Below are 27339 nucleotides of genomic sequence, written 5' to 3'. Positions count from 1 at the left end.
TTTATTAAACCAGCTGGATTGGAGCCCTAATCTCTATTTTATTAAACCAGCTGGATTGGAGCCCTAAGTAATGATGGGCAATTGGGCAAAGACTTTGACTTCCGAAAGTGGAATTGGGGGATAAACCATGGATATATTTTTTTTCTTTTATCTTTCGATTAAGAAATTAAAAAAACAAATTATTGTGGATTTCCCAGACTCTGCTCTGTTTTACTCTTACGTTTATGCCTTTGTAATGCATATATAGATCCTTCATCTGCAACCAAACTAAAGTTCTATATCGCTCTAACAATGGATCACATCTCTACTCTCAACCTTCTCTTATTTATCTTCCTTTTGTCTTACATCTCCTCATCTTCTTCAACCATAGACCAACCTCGTCAGACATATATCATCCACATGGACACATCAACCATTCCTTCTCCTTTCTCCACTCACCATAATTGGTACACCTCAACACTCTCCTCACTGTCAGCACCAGATGGCATTTCTCCAACCCATCTCTACACCTACAACCATGTTATGGCCGGCTACAGTGCTGTGCTGTCACAGACCCAACTCGACGAGCTGGAGAGAATGCCAGGTCACATTGCCACATATCCTGATAGATTAGGTCACCTCGACACCACCCACAGTCCACAGTTTCTAGGCCTAAACAAATATTCTGGATTGTGGCCGGCTTCTAAGTTTGGAGATGACATGATTATAGGTATTTTTGACACCGGAGTCTGGCCCGAAAGCAAGAGTTTCAATGACCATGATATGCCACCAGTGCCCAAACGTTGGCGTGGTACCTGTCAGGCTGGGGTCATGTTCAATTCCTCAAATTGTAATCGTAAACTTATCGGAGCTCGTTATTTTAACAAAGGGTCGAAGCAAAACAGCGGTGATCAGACCGGTGAAGATGATACTCCAAGGGATAATACTGGGCATGGCACCCACACTGCATCGATCGCTGCTGGAAGTCGTGTGCCCAACGCTAGCTACTTTGGATATGCTAAGGGCACGGCAATGGGGGCAGCGCCCCTTGCTCGGCTCGCAGTTTACAGAGTGCTTGCGCAAGATTCTACGGAAAGTGATATATTAGCTGGCATGGATCAGGCCATAGAAGATGGTGTAGATATCATGTCATTGTCAATAAGATCCGGTGAAACAGAATTTTTCGATGGTGCAATTTCAATTGGGGCATTTGCAGCCACAGAGAAAGGGATCTTTGTGGCTTGTTCTGCTGGAAATAGAGGTGATGAATCATACACTGTCGCTAATGCTGCTCCTTGGATCACAACGGTTGCTTCAGGGACTATCGATAGAGACTATCTTGCTAATGTGACTCTTGGTAAAGGTGTTGCAACCATTAAAGGAAGATCAATATTTCCTAAGGACTTGTTTTTATCAAGAGTTCCCCTCTATTTTGGACGCGGTAATGCAAGCAAGGAGATTTGTGATTCCCAATCCTTAAATCCTAAAGATGTTTCAAACAAGATTGTTTTCTGTAGGTTTAGTGAGAATTCAGATATAGATCAACAAATTGATGAAGTAAGCAGAGTAGGTGCTGTAGGTGCTATCTTTGCAACTGATTCTGCACAATCCTTGCGTCCCAGCAACTTCCATATGCCCTTTGTGGCCATTACCCCGAGTAATGGAAAGGTGGTGATGAAGTACATAACAAAGGTGGCGCAACGGGCAACTGTGGACATCAAGTTTGTAATAACCGTGTTGGGTACTAAACCTGCTCCTCAGGTGGCCGCCTCCTCTTCTAGAGGACCTAATAGCTTAGCTCCCATGATAATGAAGCCAGATATACTAGCTCCCGGAGTAAATATCTTGGCAGCATACGTGCCTAATAGGCCAGCTGCTCTAATTGGGAATGTTAACTTGCACAGTGATTATCAACTTATGTCTGGTACATCCATGTCCACGCCCCATATAGCCGGCATCGCTGCTTTGCTAAAATCAGTTCACAAGGATTGGAGTCCCGCTGCCATCCGATCAGCGATGATGACTACTGCAGATTGGGTTGATAATACGAATAGAAGGATCCTTAACCTGTTTACGGGCGGAAGTTCATCTGGGAGCCCTCTTTCTTTTGGAGCTGGGCATGTAAATCCAAACAAGGCCATGGATCCAGGTCTAGTTTATGATCTAGAAATACAGGACTACATTAATTTCCTGTGTGGGCTGAACTACACAAGTAAGCAAATAAGAGTTATTACTAGGAGATCAAAATACAATTGTGATCGGGCCAATCTCGATCTCAATTATCCATCGTTTATCGTCATCCTAAATAATACCTACACAGCAAAGCATACCTTTAATAGGGTATTGAAGAACGTCGCTGATTGTCCATCAGTTTATCGTGTTTCAGTGTGGGCTCAAACCGGCATGAAGATTGTAGTGAAGCCCAAGACACTCTCCTTCAGAAGTAAATATGACAAAGTTAAATTTTCAGTGACAGTTGACATCAAGCTGGGATCTTTTTTTAGTTACTTGGGCAATTATGGGTATCTCAGGTGGTCTGAGGTTAATGGGAACCATGTTGTAACAAGTCCCGTAGTTTCTGCCTTTTCTCTTGATCATACTGAATGAGCACAGGTGTTTCGGTGTTGTACTTTGGCAATGGATGGTATTAAATAAAACATTTTAATTTGGATATTGTAGATGTTTTAAGATACTAAGCATAGCAGGACCATGAAGAAACCAATCCGATCCGAGAAGGACTCAATCCGGCAATGTGTTTGAAGATAGAAAAATGATACATATATAATATATTTATTTGGATATATAATATGACATTTTAGCAAACATTTGATGATGAACATTGAAAAATTACCTGAATGGTACAGTTTACAAAATCCCTGCAAAACTGATTTGGTGAATAAGAATTTTTTTTTAAACGGATAACTTGGGCAAAAATATTAATACCATAAGCAACCCTCTATTGGAAAACTAGAGTTTATCCGTGCACTATCATCCAGAGAATTTTGGAGATTAGAAAAAATAATTTATTGGATTTGTTATCAAAACCTACCATCTTTAACCTTTTTCTAAATCCTATCTTTTTTTTCGTGATATTTGAATGTTGAAAAAAGTAAAATTTTGAAGGTGGAAGATAAAAATATTATCATATTTCATGATTACTTGAGGGATCGTCGATTAATTCGTTAATTCATCAAATTAATTGGCTTACCTTTCATTCAGAGAATTTTGTGACTACGCTATCATCCTCCTTGGAACTTAAGAGGGGGGGTTGTGTTTATTATATCGATTTAGCTGCCAATTTTTGCCCTTGATCTCTTTCTTATAAATGAACCTCATCGAAAGACGTACGATGTCTAATCTCCCAATTTTTTTTATTCATCCTCACAAGTACGGGAGCGGATCCTCTGTAGCTCGTTTGTCCTGCTGTAGCGCTTTTGGACAGTATCATGGCACACGGATCCTCTGTATCGTGGCATTTTCGATTGGAGTTTCGTATCATGCACTTAAAGTCAATCAAAAGTCGTTGTGTTCTACCAAACATCGCAGATGAGAAAATTTCAACATTGAATACCTTAAATAGGGAAATCATTAGTCATTCGAAAAAAAAAAAAAAAAAAAAACTATTTTGCCACCAGAGAGTTCAGAAGATAGAAAAAGAATTTATAGAAATCAATCAAAGAGAAGATGAGAAACGAGTATTTTCCCATCATAATCTTTGTATCTTTATTTGGAATAATAGTTGTTTTTGCGTTTTGCAAGTTTCTGTGTCAACTACAAGCTTCGTTTGGTGATGAAGCAGCAGGAGGTGATGAAGAAGCAGGAGGAGATGAAGGAGGAGCTGATGGAGAAGCAGCAGGAGACGCTGGAAGCGATACTCATCATCATCATGGTGGGCATCCTGGTGATGATGGTGGCGGTGGTGGTGGGCATCATCATCATCATCATCATGTTGGCGGTGGGCATAATCATCATCATGACGGTGGCGGTTGGCATCATCATCATGATGTTGGCGGTGGGCATCATGATTTTGGTGGTGGTGGTGGTGGTGGTGGTGGTGGCGGTGGTGGCGGCGGAGCTTTTTAATGTTCGACGTTTAAGAAGAGTATTTCTGAGAGTCGTAATAATATGTTTACAATTCGTTTTTAGAGAGCTGCTATTTGCACCTTACCTTTAATTTATTACACCAAAATCTCTCTCTCTCTCTCTCTCTCGCTCTCCCTCCAGAATTCTATTTGTTAAGATTTTATAAAAGCTTAATCATATGTGTTATAATTCTATGTAACGTTGAGGTAATAACTTTAAGTAAAATTTTGTAATGTTTAAAGAGAAGCATTAAAAGACTTTAAAGAGAGCTAAACATTGTGTCTGATAATTTTTAAAATAGGAATTATAAATTTTGTAATGATTTTTTGTGAGGATGATCTCCTCACCAAAAATCAGTTTATTCTGAAACTTCTAATCCTGCTTTACAAGTTAAAGAATCATGGACCATTTAAATTTTGTTAATCACTTTATTGGGGTTAGAAGTAGAAATTTTGGAATGGACTGATTTCTTCATTGAAGAGATCATTCTCACAAAAAATCAGTGCACTCCAAAATTTCGAACCCATACATTGAAAAAATGTTCATGTTTGACTCTCTTTAGGATCTCCAAACACCGCTCATGTTTGAATTGTGTGTTTTAATCTTGGATCCGGTTAGGCAGCCAAAATTTGTCCTATAAGACTTAAAAATTTTTGGATTTGACTGATTTTTTATGAGAATGATCTCTACGAGTGAGGAGATCATCCTCACAAAAAATCAGCATAATTTGAAAATTTTAACCCCAACAAAAGTGGTTTAAAATTGTGAACCATCTATTTTTATTGTTAATTTGTAAATCACTTTTGATGAGATTTTTGATTGGGCTAATTTTTTGTGAGAATAATCTCACCAAAGTGACCATCCTCACAAAAAAATCAACCTAATTTTAAATCATATATGACAAATTTTGACTCCCAACATTGGCTCCTTAACATTGGCTACCAAACGCTACCCTTTAATCATTCATTTGGGTGTTATAATATTTTAAGAAATTGAAGTGTATTAAGTAAAACTTGGGGTGCCATAATGCAAGCATTCCCATGAGGCATTGATCGTGTTGATTCATTGATCCCTCCCTATGTGTTGGTCTAAGATTCTTGATTATTGACATACCTTAAGGCATGTTATTGACTTCTCATGTGATTGATTTTGAATTTCTCCATAAGTTTGATGGTTGATTATGTTTTGGACTGATTTTACATCTCTCTTTATTGGGGATTCATGTTAGATCTTGGGGATGTTAATTTTAGTTTGCATTAATTTTGTGACTATGAGAGGTAAAGTGTAGGCTTCTTTAAATATTCATGCACGCTTTTGGTTAAGTTGGTTTCCTCAATTAAGATTTTTGGAGTACTATATGTGACCAATCCCTCATATATTTGCAGCAATTGTGATTTTCATAATAAATCATCAAATTAACTCACTAATAACCACTTGCGAAAAGTTTGGCCATAAATACTCATGCGCACTTTAGGCTGAGTTGGTTTCCTCAATTAAGATTTTTGGAGTGCTAAATCTATGCGACCAATCTGTTTTATATTAGCAGAAATTTGGTTTTTCATAATAAATCATCACGTTGACTCGCTAATAACCACCCGTGAAAGTTGACACCATCATGTCAACTCGATAAATATACATGTTTGAAAACTGATTCATTGCATCCCACATAGAATGATTTTACATTTCCCATCGGATAGCACTCTGCTTTAGTTAAATTAGGTTGTCCTTACTCTAATTAATGAATCATAGTAGAGATTGATTTTTAATCAGGTGTGTTTGATGCATAACATCTTTCGAAATTTATAATCTAAGCCTGTGTCTGTGACCTCTATCGTAGACTAACCAAAATTCTTATTCATATTCAATTTTGGTTGTTAGACCTATAATTAGGTGGTGACTCCACAAAATCAAAAAGAGAAAGATGCTTTAATTGCCATTTGATCGACAATGATGACTGCGAACAGATTTTTTATTATTTCTAAGAAAACAAAAATTATTTGATTAATAAAAAAAGATAGTTTTACATTGTTTTTAGGGGCATACCCCTACAACACATGTAATCCAATAAACATCCTATGAGGACTCTCCTAATGGAGCTGAAAGTACAGAGGGACTTCAACTTTAACAAGTGAATAGCTAAAGCTTCTGTTACAACATTTCCTTCTTTTCGTACTACTTGTGTGATTCAAGGGTGTCAATAGATACCTAATTACCCGATGTACCCAAAATCAATTAGTCGGTTTTGGGTCTATCGATATGGACCTGTTCATTTTTGGGTTTGTTTGTGGGTAGCTATCTCAAGGATCCAATAAGAATCAGGTCTCCTTCAGGTATGAAACGTGTATCCGATGGGTATCCGAATAGTAAATTTATTATATTATACTAAATCAATAGTCTAATTAAATCCTTATAAAGAACTGTCTTAAAGTAAATATAGTTGAAGCAAAATTTCAATACAAAGAAAATGTGAAAGTCTTTAATTTTTTACTCTTTCCCTCCATGTACTTCCATTCATTTTTTGTATTTTTATACAATTTGAATGACAAATAAATGTTTCATACTATAGCTTTCTATGATTTTATTGTCAAAAGTTTTATTTGCTTGAAGAATTTATTATTCATCTTAACTTTTAATTGAGGAATTGTAAGATGTATTGTTACATTTATAAATAATTGTTTATGATATTGGATATTCATAATTTTTTTCACATTCAAAATAATTCATCTTAATGGATACCCGACGGGTACCCGATGGGTATCGGATATTTGTTAGGTCAATTTTGATTCCAAGGATCTCATACCCAAAATTGAAATTAATAGGAATCGGAACCGAGATTTTATTTAGGGTTCAGATATGGGTATATGTGAAACCAACCCAAAATTGACACAGTGATAGTCAATGTAATACTTTACAAGGCTGTCAATGAATCAGATGAAATCCAATCCATTTTGATCTGATTATTTTGGGTCTAGATCAATATTTTGGATTCCAATAAGGATCCAATTCCATATATATATATATGGATTAAGATCCGTATACACATAAAGCTACTTATAAAGCTACAACGTGTTTTGTCTTATATGGGCAAAAATGTTTGGAATGGGCTGATTTTTTGTGAGGATGATCTCTATGGTGAGGAGATCATCTTTGCCAAAAATCAGCCCACTATGAAACTTCTAACCCCATGTTTACAAGTTGAAAAATTTTAGATCGTCCTATTTTTGTAAATCACTTTTGATGGGGTTAGAAGTTTTGGAATGGAATGATTTTTTGCAATGATGATCCCCTCACCACAGAGATCATCATCACAAAAAATCAGGCCATTCCGAACCTTTTTAACCATATAAGATAAAAACGTTGTAGCTTTATGAGTAGCTTTATGTGTCTACGGAACCCCACCCTCTATATATATGGGAGCGGTTCAGCAGCCCCATCGTGGTGCCCCATATGGTGCCATGCATTTTTCAAAACATGGGTTACAGGCTTTGGAATGAGCTGATTTTTTGTGAGGATGATCTCTATGATGAGGAGATCATCCTCACCAAAAATCAGCTCATTCCAAAACTTCTAACCCCGTCAAAAGTGAATTACAAAAATTGGACGGTCCACGATTCTTCAACTTGTAAACTAGGGTTAGAAGTTTCAAAATGAGCTGATTTTTTGTGAGGATGATCTCTTCACCGTAGAGATCATCCTCACAAAAAATCAGCCTATTCCAAAACTTGTAACCCCATCAAAAGTGATTTACAAAAAATGCATGGCACCATATGGGGCACCATAAGGGGCTGTTGAACCGCTCCCTATATATATATTTGTTGAAATATGGGAAGTTTTATATAGATTTTAGATATAAAATTGGGTTTGGTCCGATGTGGATGCGAGCCTATTGTTATTGGATCAAGTCTAGACCTTAATAGTGAGATCTAATAAGAATTTGTTGAGATACTTATCGGATTAGTCTCCGATCTGATCCAATCCTTATTGGATGGTACCAAATAGACTTGATCCATCGACAACTCTATTACTTTTAGTACCTTCTCCACATTGGAGCAACTTCAATTCTTCCAAGAGTTTAGTGAAGAATAGATGAACAATCAGCTGGTGACCCTTGCAAATACCAAGCAATTGCTCCAATGATTTTTCCATCTTCATCTTTAATGATACAATTCAATCCAACCCTGTTTGACCAAGATGATCTTCACATGTACTAAATATGTTCAACTTCAGCCAACCTATTTTAGGTCTTCTCCATAGCAAATGAATGAGTTTTTTTTTAAGGGTTTGACAGATTCAAGACCCAATTTTTCTAGCAATTGATTTTCTTGTGAATACATTCTTTAATTGGGGTCATGATTTTAAATCTTGTCCGAGATAGAGACGACTCGTTTGAGTTGTCTTGGTACCATCCACCAACAAGACGAGTGGACAAGTCATCTCAGAGACATGGTTTGTTTTAATTCTAATTTTCTAATTTTTTTTTTTTTTTTTAAATCTCGTCTGAAATAACTCATAAATTTAATTCTCGCGACTGACTTATATGCGCGTTGTCTCTCTCTCTCTCTCTCTTCTCTTTGATTGTTCATCCAATTTCTTCGTTTATAAAACCCTAGATCGCTTGCAGTCAAGCTTTTCTTGTTGATCTTTAGAACAACAAGGCCAGTCAAGCTTTCGATTGGCATCAGAAATTTTCAAGAGTCATTACAAGGTCAATTGCAACCTTAGTCCATTTGATGTAAGAGTTCGGCGGAGGAGTCTTTTGGAGTTTTGAAGCGGGTGTTGCAGTATGGGAAGAAATCGGGGGTTTCATTGATCAAATTGAGAGGGTTTAGTTCTTCAAATGTTGATCGGTTTCCAATCGATGACTCATTGATCAGGTCATTTGCTTCTCCACATTTGAGTTCTCGAATTAACAAATTTGATTGTGAGCAGATATCTCAACTTGTCAAATCTGGTAACTAATTAATCTTCATCATCGTAATTTTTATTTTATTTTATTTGTTCTTTTATGGATGAAAATTACTGATAAAAGATTAGAAGAAAGCAATGTTGGTCTAGGGTTGAAGAACGTGTAATTTGATGAGAATTTCGTGTAATTGTGCAAATGTAGTGTTTGTTTGAATGTCCAGGTTAGAAAATTGGAAGAACATGGTGTTCCCACGAAACAACCCAGAGGCGATAACTGTTGCGCCTCTAACCCAAGTCTTGAACAATAGCTTAGAAAATGTTGCTCATTCCTTCGTTTCATCAAAAGGAGAAATGCAAAAGGTTAATTAATTTTAATTATCCTGACATTCATCAATTCTGTTTTTCACTTAATCGTTCAAAAGAGGCAATCTTATTAATCAAATTGGAGTTTAATGCTCCAAAGGAAAAGTTCCGATTTTGTAAGTGATTTTTTGTTCTAATTTCAATTGTTATTGATTCTAGATTTTATTGTACTTGAGAAAAACAAAAAAAATGTCTGTGGTGCTCTACCGTGTTTTTCATGGATTCTTGGATCTTCAACTACATGGTTTGGAATTGCCACCATTCGTGAATCAAAACAGGTGTGAATGTTCACCTTTCCATCTTTCACAAGTTGCCCAGACTTTCCATTTGAGTGCTTTAAGAATACCATGGAGCTTTCGATAATTTTTGAGATTGGAAACGAGATTGGCTCAGTCAAAACGAGCAACCCCTGTTTGCTTTCTATTCTTATTAGGAAAATGATTTAAACTCAATTCTCATGCCTGATTTCTACGTGAAAACAGTTGATGAAATTTAAGCCAAAAACTGATGATAGTTCCATGAAAGCCCTTAAAAAATCCGATTCAAAAGCCTATTTAGAACAGGTAGTGGTGTGGAAATTCAGTTCAAAACCCTTTGCTTAGATAGTTCAGAATGAACTTAAATTTTTATGAAATAGAATAGCCTTCTTTATATCACCTAATAATATTGACCTTTTTCATGGTTCATCATCAAAAACCATTTTCATGGATACTAGAGTGCACTTTTTTTCTTTTCGATAAGTACTTTTGCACTTTATTTATGAAATCGATTACACCATTAGATCCGCATCGAAAAATTAATTGAAATAGATTATAAGATCGCAAAAATTGGAGTTCGGGACATAAACCTTTTAATTAAAACAAAACAAATGGAATAATGACCATTATATCCTTTTAACACTATAAATGTTAGAACTCACGAAATTTTTTCAATTAGAGGATCCGTTAGATTTTCATCTACTTAGAGAAAATTGCTCAATTCATTGTAAGCTTCAGGGGGAATCAAATAAATAGCGTTTTCAATCACATCCGATACGAAACCTTCAACCCAACTAAATTTTCTACGTTCTTCAGATATTTTTTGGTATAAATTTAAGGTAGGGAACTTCTAGATCTTTTAATGGTCTTAGATTTCTATGTATTGTAGCTTTAAATGAAAAATCTATTATCTATTGTAAAAAAATATATATATAGAAAAAAAACCCATCGTTTTGAAGAATCTATGATTTTCGTCATTCAAGGTAGGTTTGTGAGGTTAATTTATAAATTTTATTGAGAATTTGTTACTTATCCGTTTTCAACGATCTATATATTGTTTGAAAGACCCGGAAGTCCCTTTAAAAAAAAAATCAGAAAAATTTAAATAAATTTTGTATTCAAAGAAGTCAACTTGTAATGCAAGATTGTTATTTTAGTCTTTTTTTTATTTTCTTGAATGTTGTATTATTTTATTTTTGTGTTATATTTTTTAAAAGAAAATAAGATCTTTGGGATGAGAGAGATGCTAAAAATTATATTAGGATAATTTGATCACTATTAGTAGTCATTTAATTTTTATCTATATAATTATTTAGTGTAGAAAATCAAGAAGACGCAAAATGGAGAAAAAGGAATCGGATTTCATTAGTGGATTTCAACATTGATTAAGGTAGATTCTCACGACACATCTAACAAATAAAAATTAAGTATATAACTTGAGTATATATTTTTTATGTTCCTATCGAGGAATAATGTTAGATATAAATATTTGATAGATTTTGGTGATAAATCTTTGATTATCATGATAATGTTTATGTTGAAATTGTATGGAATGTTTTTTTAGAAAATGAATGTGAAATTGCATAATTATGGACCCGTTTTGAAATGATAAATTGAACTAGTTAGGGCTTAGGTCATTGGGTGAAAGACCTGAAAGGCTCTTGAGGAAGGTTTTGCATTTTAGAACAGAGAGTTTGACTGAGCTGTTGGTAAAATCAGTGATGATGGTTATATCGAAACCGATGTGAAAATTTGTCATCATTCAATGCATTGCTTTTTTTGGAATGACTTGGTTAATTGATGATAATATGATCATATATATTTTTTTATTTGTATGTATGTATGAATCGATGTTAGTGTAGCGTTGACTTTCCTGCAAGCTTTAGCTTACCGATTCTATCGGAATTTTTTTTTTTAGATAATGAGTATTGAGATTAGAGTAGGGCGATAGAAATGCAGAATCATCAGTGGACATAGTTTTTTTTTTTAGTTAGTTGTTTAGTCTCTTTAGGATTCAGATTTAGAATAGTTTTATTTTACTTTGTTATATTTGGTTTGAATGTAATAAGTACCCAACAAGTATTACTTGACATTTTGATTGGATTTTAGGATGATGCTCTCCATTTTGATAAGCATTAATTTCTATTTATTTTAATTCTTTCTTTTTAGATATTTAGTTGATATGATTTAATGGTTCTTATTTCTTCTTATACCCTTAAATTAGGATCTTGAACCAGGTCATTGATCGAATCAAGGTTCAAAATTTTTAGGGTGTGACAATTCAAATATTCTGTAACGTAATCATGCATCATCTTTATGATTCAAATTCACTAGTTTTTTGATATAGGAATCCTCGTTCCTTTATTCTTTTACTAAGGTTCCCCTTAATTTTTCTATTGAAAATTTGCCGATGATTCATTCGGAACATGATGAAAAACACTATAATCAATCCACTATTTGATAAATCCTGATCATCATCCATACCTTTCAATTTCACTCCATCAACTTGTACGGTTACATACAAATCTTTAATTTTGTTAAGTAAAATACCAAACTTTCCAACCAACATAATCATTATTTGATAAATCCTCATCATCATCCATACCTTTCAATTTCACTCCATCAACTTGTATGGTTACATACAAATTTAATTTTGTTATGTAAAATACCAAACTTTCCAACCAACATAGACATGGGTGAGGTTGAGACCTCTTCTCAACATGGTTTCAAATCTCCGTTAGACTAAATTTTGTTAGTCACAAAAGAGTTGGTTGTGCCTCTAAAGAGAATTGAACCTAGTTAAACACCAATTGGAGACACTTGGAGACAGCCATGTTTAAATCTTGTACGAGAAAAAATTTGTTATATGTTGTTTGCTTTGTATTGTTGCTCTCCTTATTGGATCTTCTACTTCAGTTACTTGGTTCCCTTTTGCTATAGTTAATTTGTTTCCAAATTACTTAGAAACCTTAGTGAGTGCTTGGAATTTGGTTTTCTTAATCTGTTTCACTGTGAAACATAGGAGACATCAATGCTTTATAGCTCTCCTTGTTCTCTTGCTGCAGCTGTCTTGGCATGTTTCTACACATATAATATATTAATAAATGCTGATTGACCATCTTGGATCTTATCTTCCTCCTTTTTTTTGGCGGTTTGTAGGAGTCCTCGGTTTTTCGCAGGTTGTGTCGTATGTCATCACAGTTCCTAAGCAACAATGGGAGTTTCCACTTCTGCCTTTGGGATAATATGCCGTCCATAGGCTTCCTTAGTTAATTCCTTGGTTTATGGTTTTGTTAGTCACTCCTTAACATTTTTCGTAGAAGTGTGATCCAAGATGCATTCTATAGGCCATCCATTTCATGTTGACGCATGGCTCCTACAAGGGTCTAAGTTATAATAAAGCAGCAGTTGAGAATTTTGTTTGTTAACTGTAAAAATCTCAAAACACTAGAAACACATTCAAATTTATACTGCCTATGGTTTTCCTTCTCCAAACATACATGATATATGTTACGTATGGATAATATTTACAATTTTGGTCTTAAAAAGCATAAATCTGCCAGTGTAGTCTTCCTTGTACTAAGGAACATCATTTTGTTTGTTCAGTTGGTTATGGCCAATTGGTTGTAGTTACTAACCAATGTTAATTTCTGTTTATAGGATACTGAAGGTGAAGATATCCATCAAAGTGCATGCAAGGGTTCTCCACACCCTAGGAATATATATTTGGAACCGATCTACCATTATCGTTCCTATTTCTACTAAGATAATGATTGTTGCAAGCAAGCTTGGTTGTCAATTGTTAAGGTTCTAGTTATTAGCTATAGATTAGCGTTTGATGAATTTTTTGGTCATGTCTTTCAAAAATGATCCTCTATGTATTATTAGGGGTGTAACTCGGTTTGGTGTAAACCAAGAATCGATCAAACTGATAGCTTTGGGGTGGTTTTGAACAAGTAGTAGTTTGGTTCTAGGTTAAGAAAATGGAGAACCGATCAATTTGGTTCAATTCTCGGATCAAGTTGTATAAAATAGAATCAAACTGAGAACCAAATATATTAGGAGTTAGGACATCAATTAATTACCTTTTTTATGGATAAATTAATGATATTTTATAGGTAGATTAATGATTTATTGTATGAAATTTTATGTTTATTTTTGCATAAAAAGTATGTTACTTCCAAAAATTTATAGAATATTGGTAACCCATAGAACCAAACCATCCAAGCTGGCCTTAGTTTGGTTTGGGTTGGTTTCAATGGCATTTTCGTTCAGCTTTGGTTCTTATTTATTATAACTGACATAGGTTGGTTCGGTTTCAATTTGGCCTCAAATCGAACCAAGTTGCACCCCTATGTATTATAAAGTTAGTAGGCACTTTGGACAATAAAATCAAACAGGACATTATTTTTATCAAGGAATCAAAAATGCCCAATGCAATTTATTCAATTGGTACAATAGTTATTGTCTTCAATTCATTGTAAAATATTGTTTAAATTTTGCTCTGTATTGCAATGGCATTTTCGTTCAGCTTTGGTTCTTATTTATTATAACTGACATAGGTTGGTTCGGTTTCAATTTGGCCTCAAATCGAACCAAGTTGCACCCCTATGTATTATAAAGTTAGTAGGCACTTTGGACAATAAAATCAAACAGGACATTATTTTTATCAAGGAATCAAAAATGCCCAATGCAATTTATTCAATTGGTACAATAGTTATTGTCTTCAATTCATTGTAAAATATTGTTTAAATTTTGCTCTGTATTGCAATGTTTAGATTTATCAGTTTCCAGTGTTTTGTGAGGTTCTTTGTATATTGTATATAATTTTTAAAAAATGGACTATAGTGGTGGATAATATTTGTGTTGGTGGAAGATATTATTTAAATTTTAAAATCAAAATATTTATAGTGACAGAAATATCCGCCACTATAGATAAGGATTCAACTTTTGTAGTATAGGTTTTGGGGATGGAAATTCATGCCAATAGCAGCAGATAAATCCGTCATTATAGGTAAGGATTCAACTTCCGTCCTAATAGGTTAGCAACGGAAAAACCAGTTGCTATAAGCCCAAAATGTTGTAGTGTTACTTGTTTAAAACTTTAAATCAAGTAATATTAAAAAAATTGTTGCTTTTTAATCAAATAATTTATACTAAAAAAAAAAAAAAAACCTCCTGCTATAAAGGAGTTCAAGCTCCAATGTTTTCAGCTAAATATTCAAAAAAGAGTCGTGATAATCTGACTTAGGCGCATGGCATACTCAATTGACTTACTTGATGTGATGGACTTGAAAATTGTAGGTTTACCCTGTTCGAATACAAAATTACACCTTTCATGGAGAATTGTAATTTGTATCCTAAAAGAGAGAAAATGTATGATTTTCGAGTCTGTCACATCAGGTAAATTTGTTGAGTATGCCACGTGCCTAAGTCAGATGATCAATCGTGTTAAAAAAAAAAAAAAGTGATTTTTCTTCGATTTCTTCACGTCTAATTTTAAAATTTGTCTTTAATGCCCCTTAAGTCTAGTCAAGTCAACCACTTTTAATGTTTCAATGAATTAATACTTAAGAAAAGAGGTTTTCTTGGTTCTTCATGGCTAAGTTTAAAACTTGCCCACCCCCCTTCTCAAGTCTAGTCAATTCGTGTCCGTTTAAGTCTAGTCAAGTTGGCAAAAATCAAATGAAAATATATTAAAACTTTTAATATATATAAAAAAAAACTTTTAATATTTGATTCCAGCATTTTCAACCAATTAATAATACTAAAAAGGAAAATTAAAAAACTAGGTTTTCTTGGCCCTTCATGGCTCACTTTAAAACTCAACTTGAATGTCCGTTAACTCAACTCAAAGTTGACAACTTTTGAGTTGACTCGGACAAATCAAAAAAATTATATTATATCTTTAAATATAAACAAAAAATTTAAAACTCGGTTCACTTGCCCTATAAAATTGGTGAAATTAGTGATACCCCCCCTTGTAAAATGCAAGATGGGGGTATCACTAATTTTGCCAATTTTTTAGTAGGGTAAGATCTTACCCTAAATTTTGAGAAATTTGACGGACCCTCCCGTCAAATATGCCCGTCAAATATTCTCTTGTAGAATTTTTTTTTTGACGGCCCTAGACTATCAAATTATTGGAGAATGGACTTCAAAAAAAACAAAAAAAAAAAAAATCCATAGAGTATGACCGTCAAATTTTGGAGGTTTAACAAACAATAACACGGTCCTCTAATTCACCAATCACAATGAACGAAATAATTTTAAAAAAAATTAGAAAAAGAAAAATCATAAAACAAGCTCCAAATTAAATTAAATAACCCAAAATTAATATACATGTAAACCTCTTTGTTAAGATCGAAAATTCTGTCGAAGCTACAAATAACTAACAATAATTAAACTAAATAAGACCAAATGATATTGAAATTACTGGATCGGCAACATCTTTGATGGAGGTCGGTGTTGTTATCGTTGTAGATTGACGAATGAACTCTTGTGCTTCACGTGCCGTTTTTTCCTTGGCCTTTTTCGCCTTTTCCAGCACATCCTTCTGCATGCAGCATTTCATTAATCATTTTCCCTATATTGCATCCATCGATAAGTAAAAACCATTCAAAGGGGAAGAACTATAACTACATACTAAAAGAAAAAAAAAAAAAAAAAAGAACGAGAACGGGAAGCATGATAGGCTTTCACAACTATTATCATGGGGAGGGGGATTTAAAAACAATAAAGTAGAATGGAATTCATCAGATTTGCTACATTTCACAAACCCACAGCGAACAGGTTGGTTTGAACCGGTTCGCAGTTCGTACCTTTCGAATGAATTGGATAACCTTGTGTGTGTGTGTGTGTGAAGTACGCAACCGAGGATGTTGTGCCAGGACATATCAGTGTGAATGAAACTCCGAACAAATTATACCTGTCCATGATGTGTTATTTCTAAACAGCCAGGTGGTTGTATAAATGGCTCTCCATCTATCTGAATGGGGAAAGAACTTGAAATTTGTATTCTTATCACTCCTCCTTGGGTTAATCTCCTTGCCTGTGAAAGTCCAACCTGTAGAATAAGACCCCAATAATTATAACGATGAAAACAACAACTCATTTCAGCAATGATTGGCATGCTATTTAAAGAGAGCTTCTATTGTCACACGAACTTTTGCTAATATCACTGCAAGTGTGTGCTAATTCTTTGGTGATTTAGAAAATAAATTGGGGTGGCATTATCAAAAGTTGGTGTGGCAATAGAATCTCTATATTTAAAACTTCAGAAATAATGCAAAAAAACAGCAAAACCCATACCTGAAGTTTACCAAGGTGCCATGCTCCATTGATACATACAACCTCAAGCAGTTTATCATGCATGGACTGAAGATTGAAATCATCATCATGATCATAATCATTTTGCCAAAGATCTACTCCTCCCATGTAACTTCCGATGTTGAGCACGATGACACCCTCAGCATCCTGTCTGAAAAAGATTACGAAGGAACATCAGGACCGACGAGAAAAAAATCGACAATGGCCTATTGTATTAATTATGTCAATAATAACAAAATTTTATAGTAAAAGACCCCAACAAAGAAAGCGTGACTTCACCTTTGGAATCTCAATGTCTTTTCCATCAACTTCGAGGCGAATTTTCCATGGTAGGTCTGCACATGTTCTATCCATTATATCCTTGGCACCTTCTTTAGCATATCGCAATTTATTCACAAACTGTCAAGTGAGAAATATTGGTTACATTGCAAAATGTTATACATTAGCTAATCACAAGGACCAATAGTAAGAGGAGATGACCATTACTAAGCTATTTACAATAGCACAAAGGAGCAGCACTAAACATTAAACAAGTGTATATTACATGTAACTGATTATAGGATTAAAAGATTTCACAATAGAAAATAATCAGCACCATTCATAAGGACAAAGCTTGGAGTTATAAACAACTAATAACTAACCATACCCACACTCATTAATTTTTAGAAGCAAGACTATTGGAGTATTTTTTTTTTTTTTTTTGAAGTGTTATTTAAATGCTTTTAAACAAATAATTTATATAATGAAAGTGTGGTTGGGGTAAGTTCCTATATACATATAGGTTTCATAGCCAAAATAATGAATATAGTGTGATTTGATGCATTGCATCCTATAATTGAAATAGTCCTACATTCCCTAGGAAGAGAAGTTAGAGGGTGGTTGAGCCCGTTAAAGGGTGCCAATAACACCACCCTTGCCATCATTAAATTGTAGGATGGAGAGTCTGGGTTCAAACCAGACTGTGCTCCAGAAGATTCAAAAGTCCAACTTGAGCTCCAAGAGATGAGAGATTAAGATGAAGATAGAGAGTCCAGAAGACGCACATTGTCCTAGCCCAATCCATAGGCACAACAAATTGTGCAGTCAAAATCCATACAACAAACAGTTGTCTATTCTTTATTGTTCTACACACAATGTCCATAATGACAAACTACCAAGAAGAAGATTGAAATATCTAACAGTGCATAACTTCTTACTATGCAAACTGCACCGTGGCCCCTCCACCACAATGTCACTCCCTTCCATCTAGAATATGATTATGTAAACAAGATATACAAAATAAATATCAATACCAGAAATATAGAGAAGAAAAACAAAAATTGGATGGTCTAGTATCTAATTCTGAAAGAAGGGGGGGGGGGGGGGGGGGGGGGAAGATTGATAACACATGATATATGCAATCATGCACAATGTAACTATGCCTTCGGCCAATAAATAGGTGAATGCTTCCAATGTAGAACGATCTAATTACACTTTTCACTAATAAATTGGTGTCCTAATTGGCAAACCAATGAATTGACAGCATCCAATATATTAATAAAATAAAAAACCACTTCTGATGATTTTATTTTTGTCCCCTATCAAACAGAGTGAGATTTTACTACAATAAAAACTATATTGTCCACAGTAATAAAGCACATCTAGCTGTCATAGAATTATTTTCAAGTCTGCAAGTGGTAGTGCCACAGATCTAGTTTTGATAACCATCTTCACACTTCAATTCATCAAAAGAATAAATAAATATTTGCAAATAGCTTCTGCATATGGATCAAACTGATCCAAAAAACAAAATCACTTTAGAAAGTGATAAGAAGGAGATGCCTGAAATGAGTTTTGTGAGCTTGAAAATGATTGTTACCTAGAAGGAAGTCATATACTCCATATCTGAGGAAATGCATTCAATAATCGAAAGGCAAATGAAAAAAGGACTTGGGCTGTTTATGAACTTGCAACTCCTTCACTATTCCATATTTCCTTTCTCTGATTTTTGCCATTTCAAACAAGTGAAATTTTATTAGAATAAGGCATTTCTTCAACAATGTAGATGACTAATTTTTCCACCGCTGTATCTTTCCCGACAAATATGAAAAGAATGTAAGCCGTATCATTAAAGAACTTTTAATTGTCTTAGATTTATCTTGAATGCTTCCACATATGAATGAAATAGCTCCAACAACAATCATTTTCTTATAAGTTATTAGCAGTAGATTCCAAGAAAGATATATTATGACAAAGGGAAATCATTTGTGTATGTGTGTGTGCTCGCACGCATAATATTTGTGTCATTTAAAAATACATTTGTTAAGGGTAGTGAGAAAGCAAAGGCATCCTCTACATCGCAAGCCAACATAGAGTTGGAACAGTTGGTCTAACAAGTTGAAATTGGAGTCTTTTTCTTATTTAATAGAAAGTCAAGTCAAAGAAAAGTTGGTGGGTGAGTTTTTGTTGATCCAACCAAGTTGAAAGCTTAAACAATAACCAATTTCGATTTGGTCAATCTTTGCTAGGGACTCTAACACAATAATACCCAACTAGTCCTCTGCCCCCCACACGCACATAATTTCTGGCAGTGAATCACCAGTCATGGGCAGGTCCTGCGGGATATCCCTGGTTGTTAACGCAAATGTTGTTAACACAACATTCAACTAGTTAACTCATTAAACTATTTATTGTGTCAAGGAAAATCTAAAAAATAGCAGTGTAAATTTGCAATAATATTGCATACCAGATATTAAAATCAGAAGTGATGGAAAGCTTCAAAACCAAGCACCAAAGTTAGAACATCAAGGATTAGGAACATAGAGAATTCCATTATGAGATCACATTACATTACACTCACCATAATCATTGTGTTAGAACATTTTCAAGCAAGAATTGCTAGCCACATACCACATCCAAACTATTTTGTCCAGTCAAGATGAGAGCAAATACTGAAAATGAAAGTGAGTCCAATCAATCTTAATGAACCATTGGAATGGACAGAAATACACCATGTACGTGGCAGTATTCGCCATGTACACCATATAAGACACAATGAGTTTGGATTTGTCAATGCAACAATGACACAACACTGTTAGGGGTTTTGGTCATGTTGCCACACACTGACAAGGATACACATGGAGACATTTATGTTGACATTTTTTAAGGTGAGCAAGAATTTTGCTAAAATAAATTACTAATTACATTAATAGTTGTGGCCTAAAGGTTGGGGCATTTAGCAAGATTACCCTATATGTTAAGTTGTATTAAGTAATTTTTCCTTTATATAATGACAATTCATAGATTAGAAACATAGATACATTAGAGTAGTGCATAGAGAAATAAGACTCTCCATAACCCATGCAGATAGACTAGTTGCTGGTTTTTAGGGGTTTGAAGAGATAGAAGGCTAGGAAGTCAACTAGGGTGTGGGGGTTTTCAACTTAGTTCCACAAAGCAGTAGCAAGAGTGAGGTAATCGGTGTTTACTAGAAGACATAAGGTATGGGTTGTTTGTTTTGTTTTTTTCTTTTTGTTTCAAAGGGTACCTAATGTAACAAAGCAAAAGTGCTACATTTTTAAAAGGAAAGTGAATTCCTTATGGTGTAAAATACTGTATCAATTTGGGTACACAAAATTAAGACCCTAACAATGATTCGATGAACCATCCACGTTGCTTTGGACCATCAAAAATCACTTTTTTCCTGAATGCTACTGATTAAAGAATGAAAGTCATCACAAAATGGTTAGAATTTTTCCAATGAGTGAATTTCAAATTACAAGCCTACTTGTATAATGTTTTCCTATACACTACATTGTTGGTCCCAAGTCCTTATAGAGGACTCAAAATAATTTTTGCTATAATATATATAATATGTAGTTGTTAGGACCCCAAATTCCAAACTTCACAAATCAAATATTGTAATTACTTCCCAGATGAGAATCAAACAATATAGAAAGAAACCATGTAATCTATTCATCAATGCACGTGGAAAAGACACAATTACTTCCTTTAACACCTAAACATATAAGAATTGAAGATTAAAAAACAGAGAATCTTGTAATTGCTGAATGTGATTAGTCCATGAGAACCTAAGTCAGAAATATAAATTAAGTGGATTGACTTGTATGAGATCCATTGATTAATGTGATTAGTCCATAAATTAATGTAACTAAGCATCTTGAAGTAAAAATCAGGATCTCTAAAATAAAAATCTGAACCAATTAAAATAATTTTATAACAAAAGTAATAAGATCCCAATTAGAAATTATACATAAAATAAGATGATTACATAGTGTTTAGTAAGGTGTCTCCCAAAGATCAAGTGGCAAGTACTTCTTCTTCCCGTAAACTTTTCTCAAAATCGTTTTTCTTTTTCACTTTTGCAAAATTATCATTAAAATTTGAACGATAGTAGTCTATGAAGAGAATCAACAACACCAATAAAAAGCATAAGCATTACAGGCAGGTTCATCATTTAAGAGTCTAAATTGGAGCCTGGATTTGTTTTAGAAGGTCATTAGTAAGTATTCTAGTGTTAGTAGAGGAAGTTCAAACAAAATTGAATTTTTTTTTAGAAAGATTTACTATTTTAGATTAGTAGAAGTTGCACCACATTACAAGTTTGAAAGTCTATTTAAATGATGGTGAGCAACAATGTTTAAAATATCGTATTGATTGAATTTTTCGGTTAATGAAAGTTTCAATATGGTGTCAATTGATACATACCTAAAACATTCAATGTTTCATATCAGCTCGGCTGATACCGATACGTATCGATAGATACATCCTGATATTTCAAACCATGGTGAGAGATACATTTTGCAACATCTAGACTATCAATAGAATGTTAGCTTTCTTAGAATAATTCTCTCTGTTTTCCTTGTGGATTCAAAGTTCTTTATCAAAGGTGAATAAAGTGATCTTTTTCTTCTTTTCACCACGATTCAATTGTGTCTAAAATTCAATGTTAAATTTTTTAATCTACTAAGAAAGATCATATAACCATAAGTTAAAAAAAATGTTCAATGTGAGTTTTGAATAGATAGATATACCTTTCACTTGTTCGTCTCGACAAAGCTTAGCAGCCAATGTAGTCTTCCCTGATCCACCAATTGCGCACAATCCGATCTATCGAGATGAGATCTATCGAGGGAGACATACTAGTCAGGTAGCCATCAAGGAAGGAAACTCAGACTCGAATGCCACGATTTCAAACTTTCAAAACGTGTTTTTTCCTCTATCTATAATCCAATTCTCCCCCAAAGTCCCAACCTCACAATTCTTCCAAATTCTCTCTCAAAAACCAGTTTCCCTCATCGATACTTCCATCTATGATCAATTCAGGAGCCAAAGATGAACGATCTCATGTCACGATCTTTCTCTCGATCCAGAGACGAAGATGGAGATATAGAGATGGGCGCGATGGGAGCCAATTTGGATAAGTTCTTCGCAGATGTCGAAGGAATCAAAGATGAGCTCAAAGAAGTAGAAAAACTTCATCAAAAGCTTCAATCCTCTCATGAAGAAAGCAAAACGATGCACAACGCTAAATCCATTAAAGATCTTCGATCTCGAATGGACTCCGATGTCGCACTTTCACTCAAAAAAGCGAAACTCATCAAAATTCGTCTCGAATCCCTAGATCGAGCCAACGCTGCGAATCGCAATCTCCCGGGATGCGGTCCTGGTAGCTTTTCAGATCGAACTAGAACATCAATCCTCAACAGTTTAAGAAAAAAACTTAAAGAATCGATGGAGAAATAAACTGTGAGAGAGAGATAGAGAGGTCAATCGATCGATGGAGTGGTCGATCGATCGAGAGAGCGAATGAAAAAACGAGGTCGATCGTTCGAGAGAGACACTGTGAGAAAGCGAGAGGCCGTGAGAGGCAATCGATCGATCGATGACTGTGAGAGAGAGAGACCGTGAGAGGCGATCGATCGATCGATGACTGTGAGAAAGAGACCGTGAGAGGCGATCGATCGATCGATGGATGACTGTGAGAAAGAGACCGTGAGAAGCCATGAGAGAGTGAGAGAGGCAGAGAAACAGTGAGAGAGTATGATTATAATTTGAGTTTTAAAACGTGGTTCACGGGCCGCGGATTTTGGGTTTTAAAATTCGACGGGCCAGGTCCAACAAATTTTTTTATGCAAATTCGAGATTTTCACGTAGTGAGAGTAAATTATCCAAAAATTTAACATATGTTCATTCTTGGTCCGTCACAGCTCACTTTAAAATTCGCATAATAAACACACAATAATCAGTTGTGATACATTTTTGGTGATGAAATTTAGTTCATGTTTTGTGAAACTTAATTTATGTTGGTAGATATTAGTTTAAGGTTATGTGATTTTATTTTTAGTTATGCTATTTTATTTTTGTTGGTGAAAATAAATTTTTTTTTTCAATTAAGATTAGAATTTTATTAAACATGTTACATGGGTTGGATCAAGTTACTCATTTAATAAATATGTTAGGTTTGGCTTTGATAATTTTTCGTAATATCCTTATCTCGACCTGACCTGACCCACCCCTACTCTATGTACACAATATCACTTTGACTGTTATTACAAGTCACTGGAGCTCTATAATTACAACTAACAAGGATGAGGATCTAGAACAGTGTCCGATTCTTATAGAATAGGAATGATGTCTACATGACATGTTTTGATTGGACTTTAAAACGGATCGACTCCTAAACAAGCTGTTTTCTACAAAACACGTAGTCAAATGTGTTTAATCTCAAACAAAAAAATAATGCCATGTAGACACCATTTATTATTATAGGAACTTAATACTGGATTGTGACTAATAACAATATCTTCATTGTGCACATGCATAATGGACGATACATCCAATCAGCCCCACCTACGGTAAGACCAACTGGGTTTGCTACCCAAGTCATACTTTCAAATCTTTATGTCTCTCCACGTCAAGTGGTTACTTACATAGTTTCTGCCTTTTCTATTGACCATATTGCATGAGCATAGGTGTTTCAATGTTGTACTTTGGCAATGGATGGTATTAAGTAAAACATTTTAATTTTGATATTGTAGATGTTTTAATATACTAAGCGTAGTAGGACCATGAAGAAACCAATCCGATCCGCTAAGGACTCAATCCGACAATGTGTTTGAATATAGAAATGATGCATATATAATACATTTATTTGGAAATATACTATGACATTTTAGTAAACATTTGATGATGAACGCTGAAAAATTACCTGAACGGTATAGTTTACAAAATCACTGCAAAACTGATTTGGTGAATAAGTTATTTTTTAATAGATAACTTATTCGGGTAAAAAAATTAAATACCGTAAGTAACCCTTTTATTGGAAAATTAGAGTTTATCCGTGCCTACGTGTCACGGTTGTGTTCTTTCGAAGCGAGGTCGTGTGGTGCTTGAGGTGATAATCCGCAAGTAAGCCTATCAAAAATATCTCATACATATAAAAATGTAGTTAGAAAAATAAGAGAACGGTAGCAACACGATGTAGAGTCTGGAGACAACTTTATTGATATAATACGCAATTACATAAAGTAACACGTTAATAAAGTTAATAAGATGTGTTATAAGCAACTAGTGATCTAGTATACATAGGAAACCACGTAGTTTGTGCGAGGACTCAAAGTCAACGTGGGTGTAGGTCGGGGATTGGGATCAAAGACACCTTTTCTACGAAGAGTACGTTTAGTCTTTCCTAGATTTTCAGAAGGAAACATCAAAAGTAGAGATTGGTCATACTTTTACTCTTTTATTATAATAATGTCACTAACCTAACATATATGTTTTGGCATGGGGCTAATATGACTTCATATGTAAGTTTTACATAGATTTACATGGGTACTCCCGAATGACATCGAGGCGAATTACATCTAACTCTAGGTTTCGTAGTGCATGACCATCACACTATGGCACTATCATCCATTGTAACAAAGTTTGGATATGGTAATTATTTGGTGAGGGTTCAATTCATTTAATTTGGATAAATTTGAGAAAGTTTTGTAAAAAAATCGAGAAAATTTTGGAGATTACAAAAAATATTTTATTGGATTTGTCATCAAACCTACCATCCATATCCTCTTTCTAAATCATATCTTCTTCATGATATTTGAATGTTGAAAAAACTAAAATTTTAAATGTCAAAGATAAAAATATTATTATATTTCATGATTACTTGAGGGATCGTCGATTAATTTGTCAATTCGCCAAATTAATTGGCTTACCTTTTATTCAAGGAATTTTATGAATTTTTCAAAAAATTTGAGGAATTTTATGACCATATTATTATCCTCCTTGGAACTTAAGGGGGGTAAAAGACGAAAAATAATAAAACTGTAGGGATATAGTGGAGAGAAAGGGTAGAAGGTTAAACGCAATAGGGGTTTTGGAGGAGGAGGGGGGATTATTGAATAGGGGCATAGGAGAAAAAAGAAAAAAAAATAAAAATGGAAGGTTATTCCTAAACTTAAAGAGAGGTGAGAGAAGGGAATAATCTTGAAATTATTCCTCGAGATACATGAGAGATTGAATTTGAACTGTTCTTTATGAACATTGGGGGAAGTCAACCATTGTGTTTACTGTATAGATTTAGCTGCCAATTTTTGCCCTGATCTTTTTGCTATAAAAGAACCTCATTGAAAGACATATGATGTCTAAATCTCCCATTTTTTTATTCATTTTTAATCTAGATAATTAATGAGGTTATTTTTCTATTACGATCCATGGATAATTACAAAAGTTTTCGGTATTTCAAAAGTGTTGTCAATGATGACAAAGCTATTATGTAATGTTGACAATTTGATCATATTTTGTCAACATTATGTGCTAATAGTGTCAACACATGTAACACTTAACGGCATTTATAAAAACTTCAACAATTATTTGGGAATTTGCCCATAATTAATTGTTTTAAAAAAATATATATAATTATGAAATCAATAATAATAATAATAATAAAACACGATTTGGTAATTCATTTAGAAAGCATGTATTCTGAGTGATTTTTTGCTCACAACCAAATAACCGTTTGACATATGGTACATATGACATAAGCATCAGAGAGAAAATTTCTTTCTTTTGCCCACACATCCTTTGCACAAATGTTAGTTCTAAGATTTCAAATCTTAAAAAAGACTTGTGGGATCCAAATGGATTATCATATTGGCAATCAAGCATCACAACCTTCTAGATTCCATTAAAAAATTCAAGGTCAAAAAACAAAATTTTTCGAACTTGATCCAAGGTGTTGCAAATGGCGAGATCGAAATTAAATGGTGAAAAATAACCTTTTTTTTAAAATTCATAGAATTTTGTCCTCTATAACACCGTGGTATTGGATCATGTTTTTGAATTCTACAAGGTGATCTAATTAGGAAATTTCAGTTTTTCACTATGGGTAGGAGAGATAAATTTTCTCTATTATTGTTTATGCCATATCGATCGTGTTGGGTGAATTGTGGCCTCGTATGATCGTGTTGGGTGAGTAACAGCCGTTTTATCACAATACTGATTTATGGCCTAATGGGTCACACTTTGGCCAAGTATCATATGAAGAGACTCTCGAAAATCAGAAGTATTAAAGGAATGGTCATTGGAATGGGCACATCATGACATCGTAAGATGTCTCACCCAAATGAATTAGTTGGTACTAAGAATGTTAGAAAAAGTAGCCAATCATATGTGGTATACCTTTCTCTATTGCCCGCTTATTACATGCAAGCTCATGTAATTGCCGGATGTTTCAGTATTTCCTTAATGGATATGGAAAGATTGAGTTGCTTCTCTTACATATACCATGTGTATGACTAATCTAAGTACTTGCTTTGCTTACGGCATTGTGAGCAAAAAATCACTCATGTATTCCCAATAATTTCACAATCTTTATCCATGAGGTGGTATTTTCCTACATGAATGGGATCAAACTAGACTAATCTGAAAATATTTATTTTTTGGGATTGGATTTGGAATACTGCATATCATATCAAACTGGATCTAGATATTCAAATAACAAATCCATTCAGGTTCAAGCCTAAAAAATTTCTTATCGGACTCCGTACAAATTTAGTATCAATTGGAAACGTGATGTTAAAATTACTTGGGCATTATTTGCTATATACATATATAGTGCGGCCTTTAAAATAAAATAAAAACTTAATTAAGGCTCATTTATAATCCTAATTGTGACATTTTAATTAACAACGTGGGTCACGTTGGAATGATATCCTTGATCATGTTTCTTAGATTTCTCTCCCATTATTCTTAATTTTTGTCTCGCTCAAATCTTTTCATAACTATGATGCAAGTGTGGAACCAATTAGGTGTTACGGCGTCCTCACATCAGCACAAAAGCTATTTTCAGTATTTTTTTGGTCCGCCTTTTGAAGAGAGATGGTCGTGGGGTTCTTTATGTCTCCACCTTTAATTTGTGTCC

The 27339-nt window shown here is 34.3% G+C and overlaps 1 protein-coding gene, 1 long non-coding RNA gene and 2 pseudogenes across 11 annotated transcripts; 3 read left to right on the top strand and 1 right to left on the bottom strand.

Moving 5' to 3' along the window:
• Positions 1–204: 204 nt before the first annotated feature.
• Positions 205–2650, top strand: LOC147403777 (subtilisin-like protease SBT3 pseudogene; annotated as a pseudogene).
• A 5902-nt stretch (positions 2651–8552) lies between these two features.
• Positions 8553–14414, top strand: LOC147403776 (uncharacterized). 2 transcript variants are annotated; one of them, XR_015177599.1, is made up of 3 exons: positions 8553–9327; positions 10909–10977; positions 13248–14414. It is a non-coding gene; the product is annotated as an uncharacterized LOC147403776 (long non-coding RNA). The 2 variants fall into 2 exon arrangements; XR_015177598.1 differs by lacking the exon at positions 13248–14414 and adding an exon at positions 12747–13226.
• Positions 14415–15879: 1465 nt separating this feature from the next.
• On the bottom strand, positions 15880–23056 carry LOC147403774 (diacylglycerol kinase 2-like). Of its 9 annotated transcripts, XM_086439507.1 has the most exons (8): positions 21950–23048; positions 19756–19846; positions 18775–18896; positions 18113–18161; positions 17196–17315; positions 16899–17067; positions 16516–16653; positions 15880–16143 (listed from the first exon to the last, which is right to left on the bottom strand). In XM_086439507.1, the coding sequence occupies exons 5-8, from the start codon at positions 17219–17221 to the stop codon at positions 15994–15996; spliced, it is 483 nt and encodes a 160-aa protein (XP_086295633.1). In that variant the 5' UTR covers positions 17222–17315; positions 18113–18161; positions 18775–18896; positions 19756–19846; positions 21950–23048; the 3' UTR covers positions 15880–15993. The 9 variants fall into 9 exon arrangements, with proteins under 9 accessions (XP_086295633.1, XP_086295629.1, XP_086295635.1 ...); XM_086439503.1 differs by having other exon boundaries at positions 18775–19846; XM_086439509.1 differs by lacking the exon at positions 18113–18161.
• On the top strand, positions 22251–22661 carry LOC147403775 (syntaxin-121 pseudogene; annotated as a pseudogene).
• Positions 23057–27339: the final 4283 nt, after the last annotated feature.

Source organism: Akebia trifoliata, chromosome 4 (genome assembly GCF_017979445.1).
Source record: "Akebia trifoliata isolate Shusen 1 chromosome 4, ASM1797944v1, whole genome shotgun sequence".
Taxonomy (NCBI): domain Eukaryota; kingdom Viridiplantae; phylum Streptophyta; class Magnoliopsida; order Ranunculales; family Lardizabalaceae; genus Akebia; species Akebia trifoliata.
Note: the sequence above shows the minus strand (reverse complement) of the source record. Positions and strands in the feature narration are given on the sequence as shown.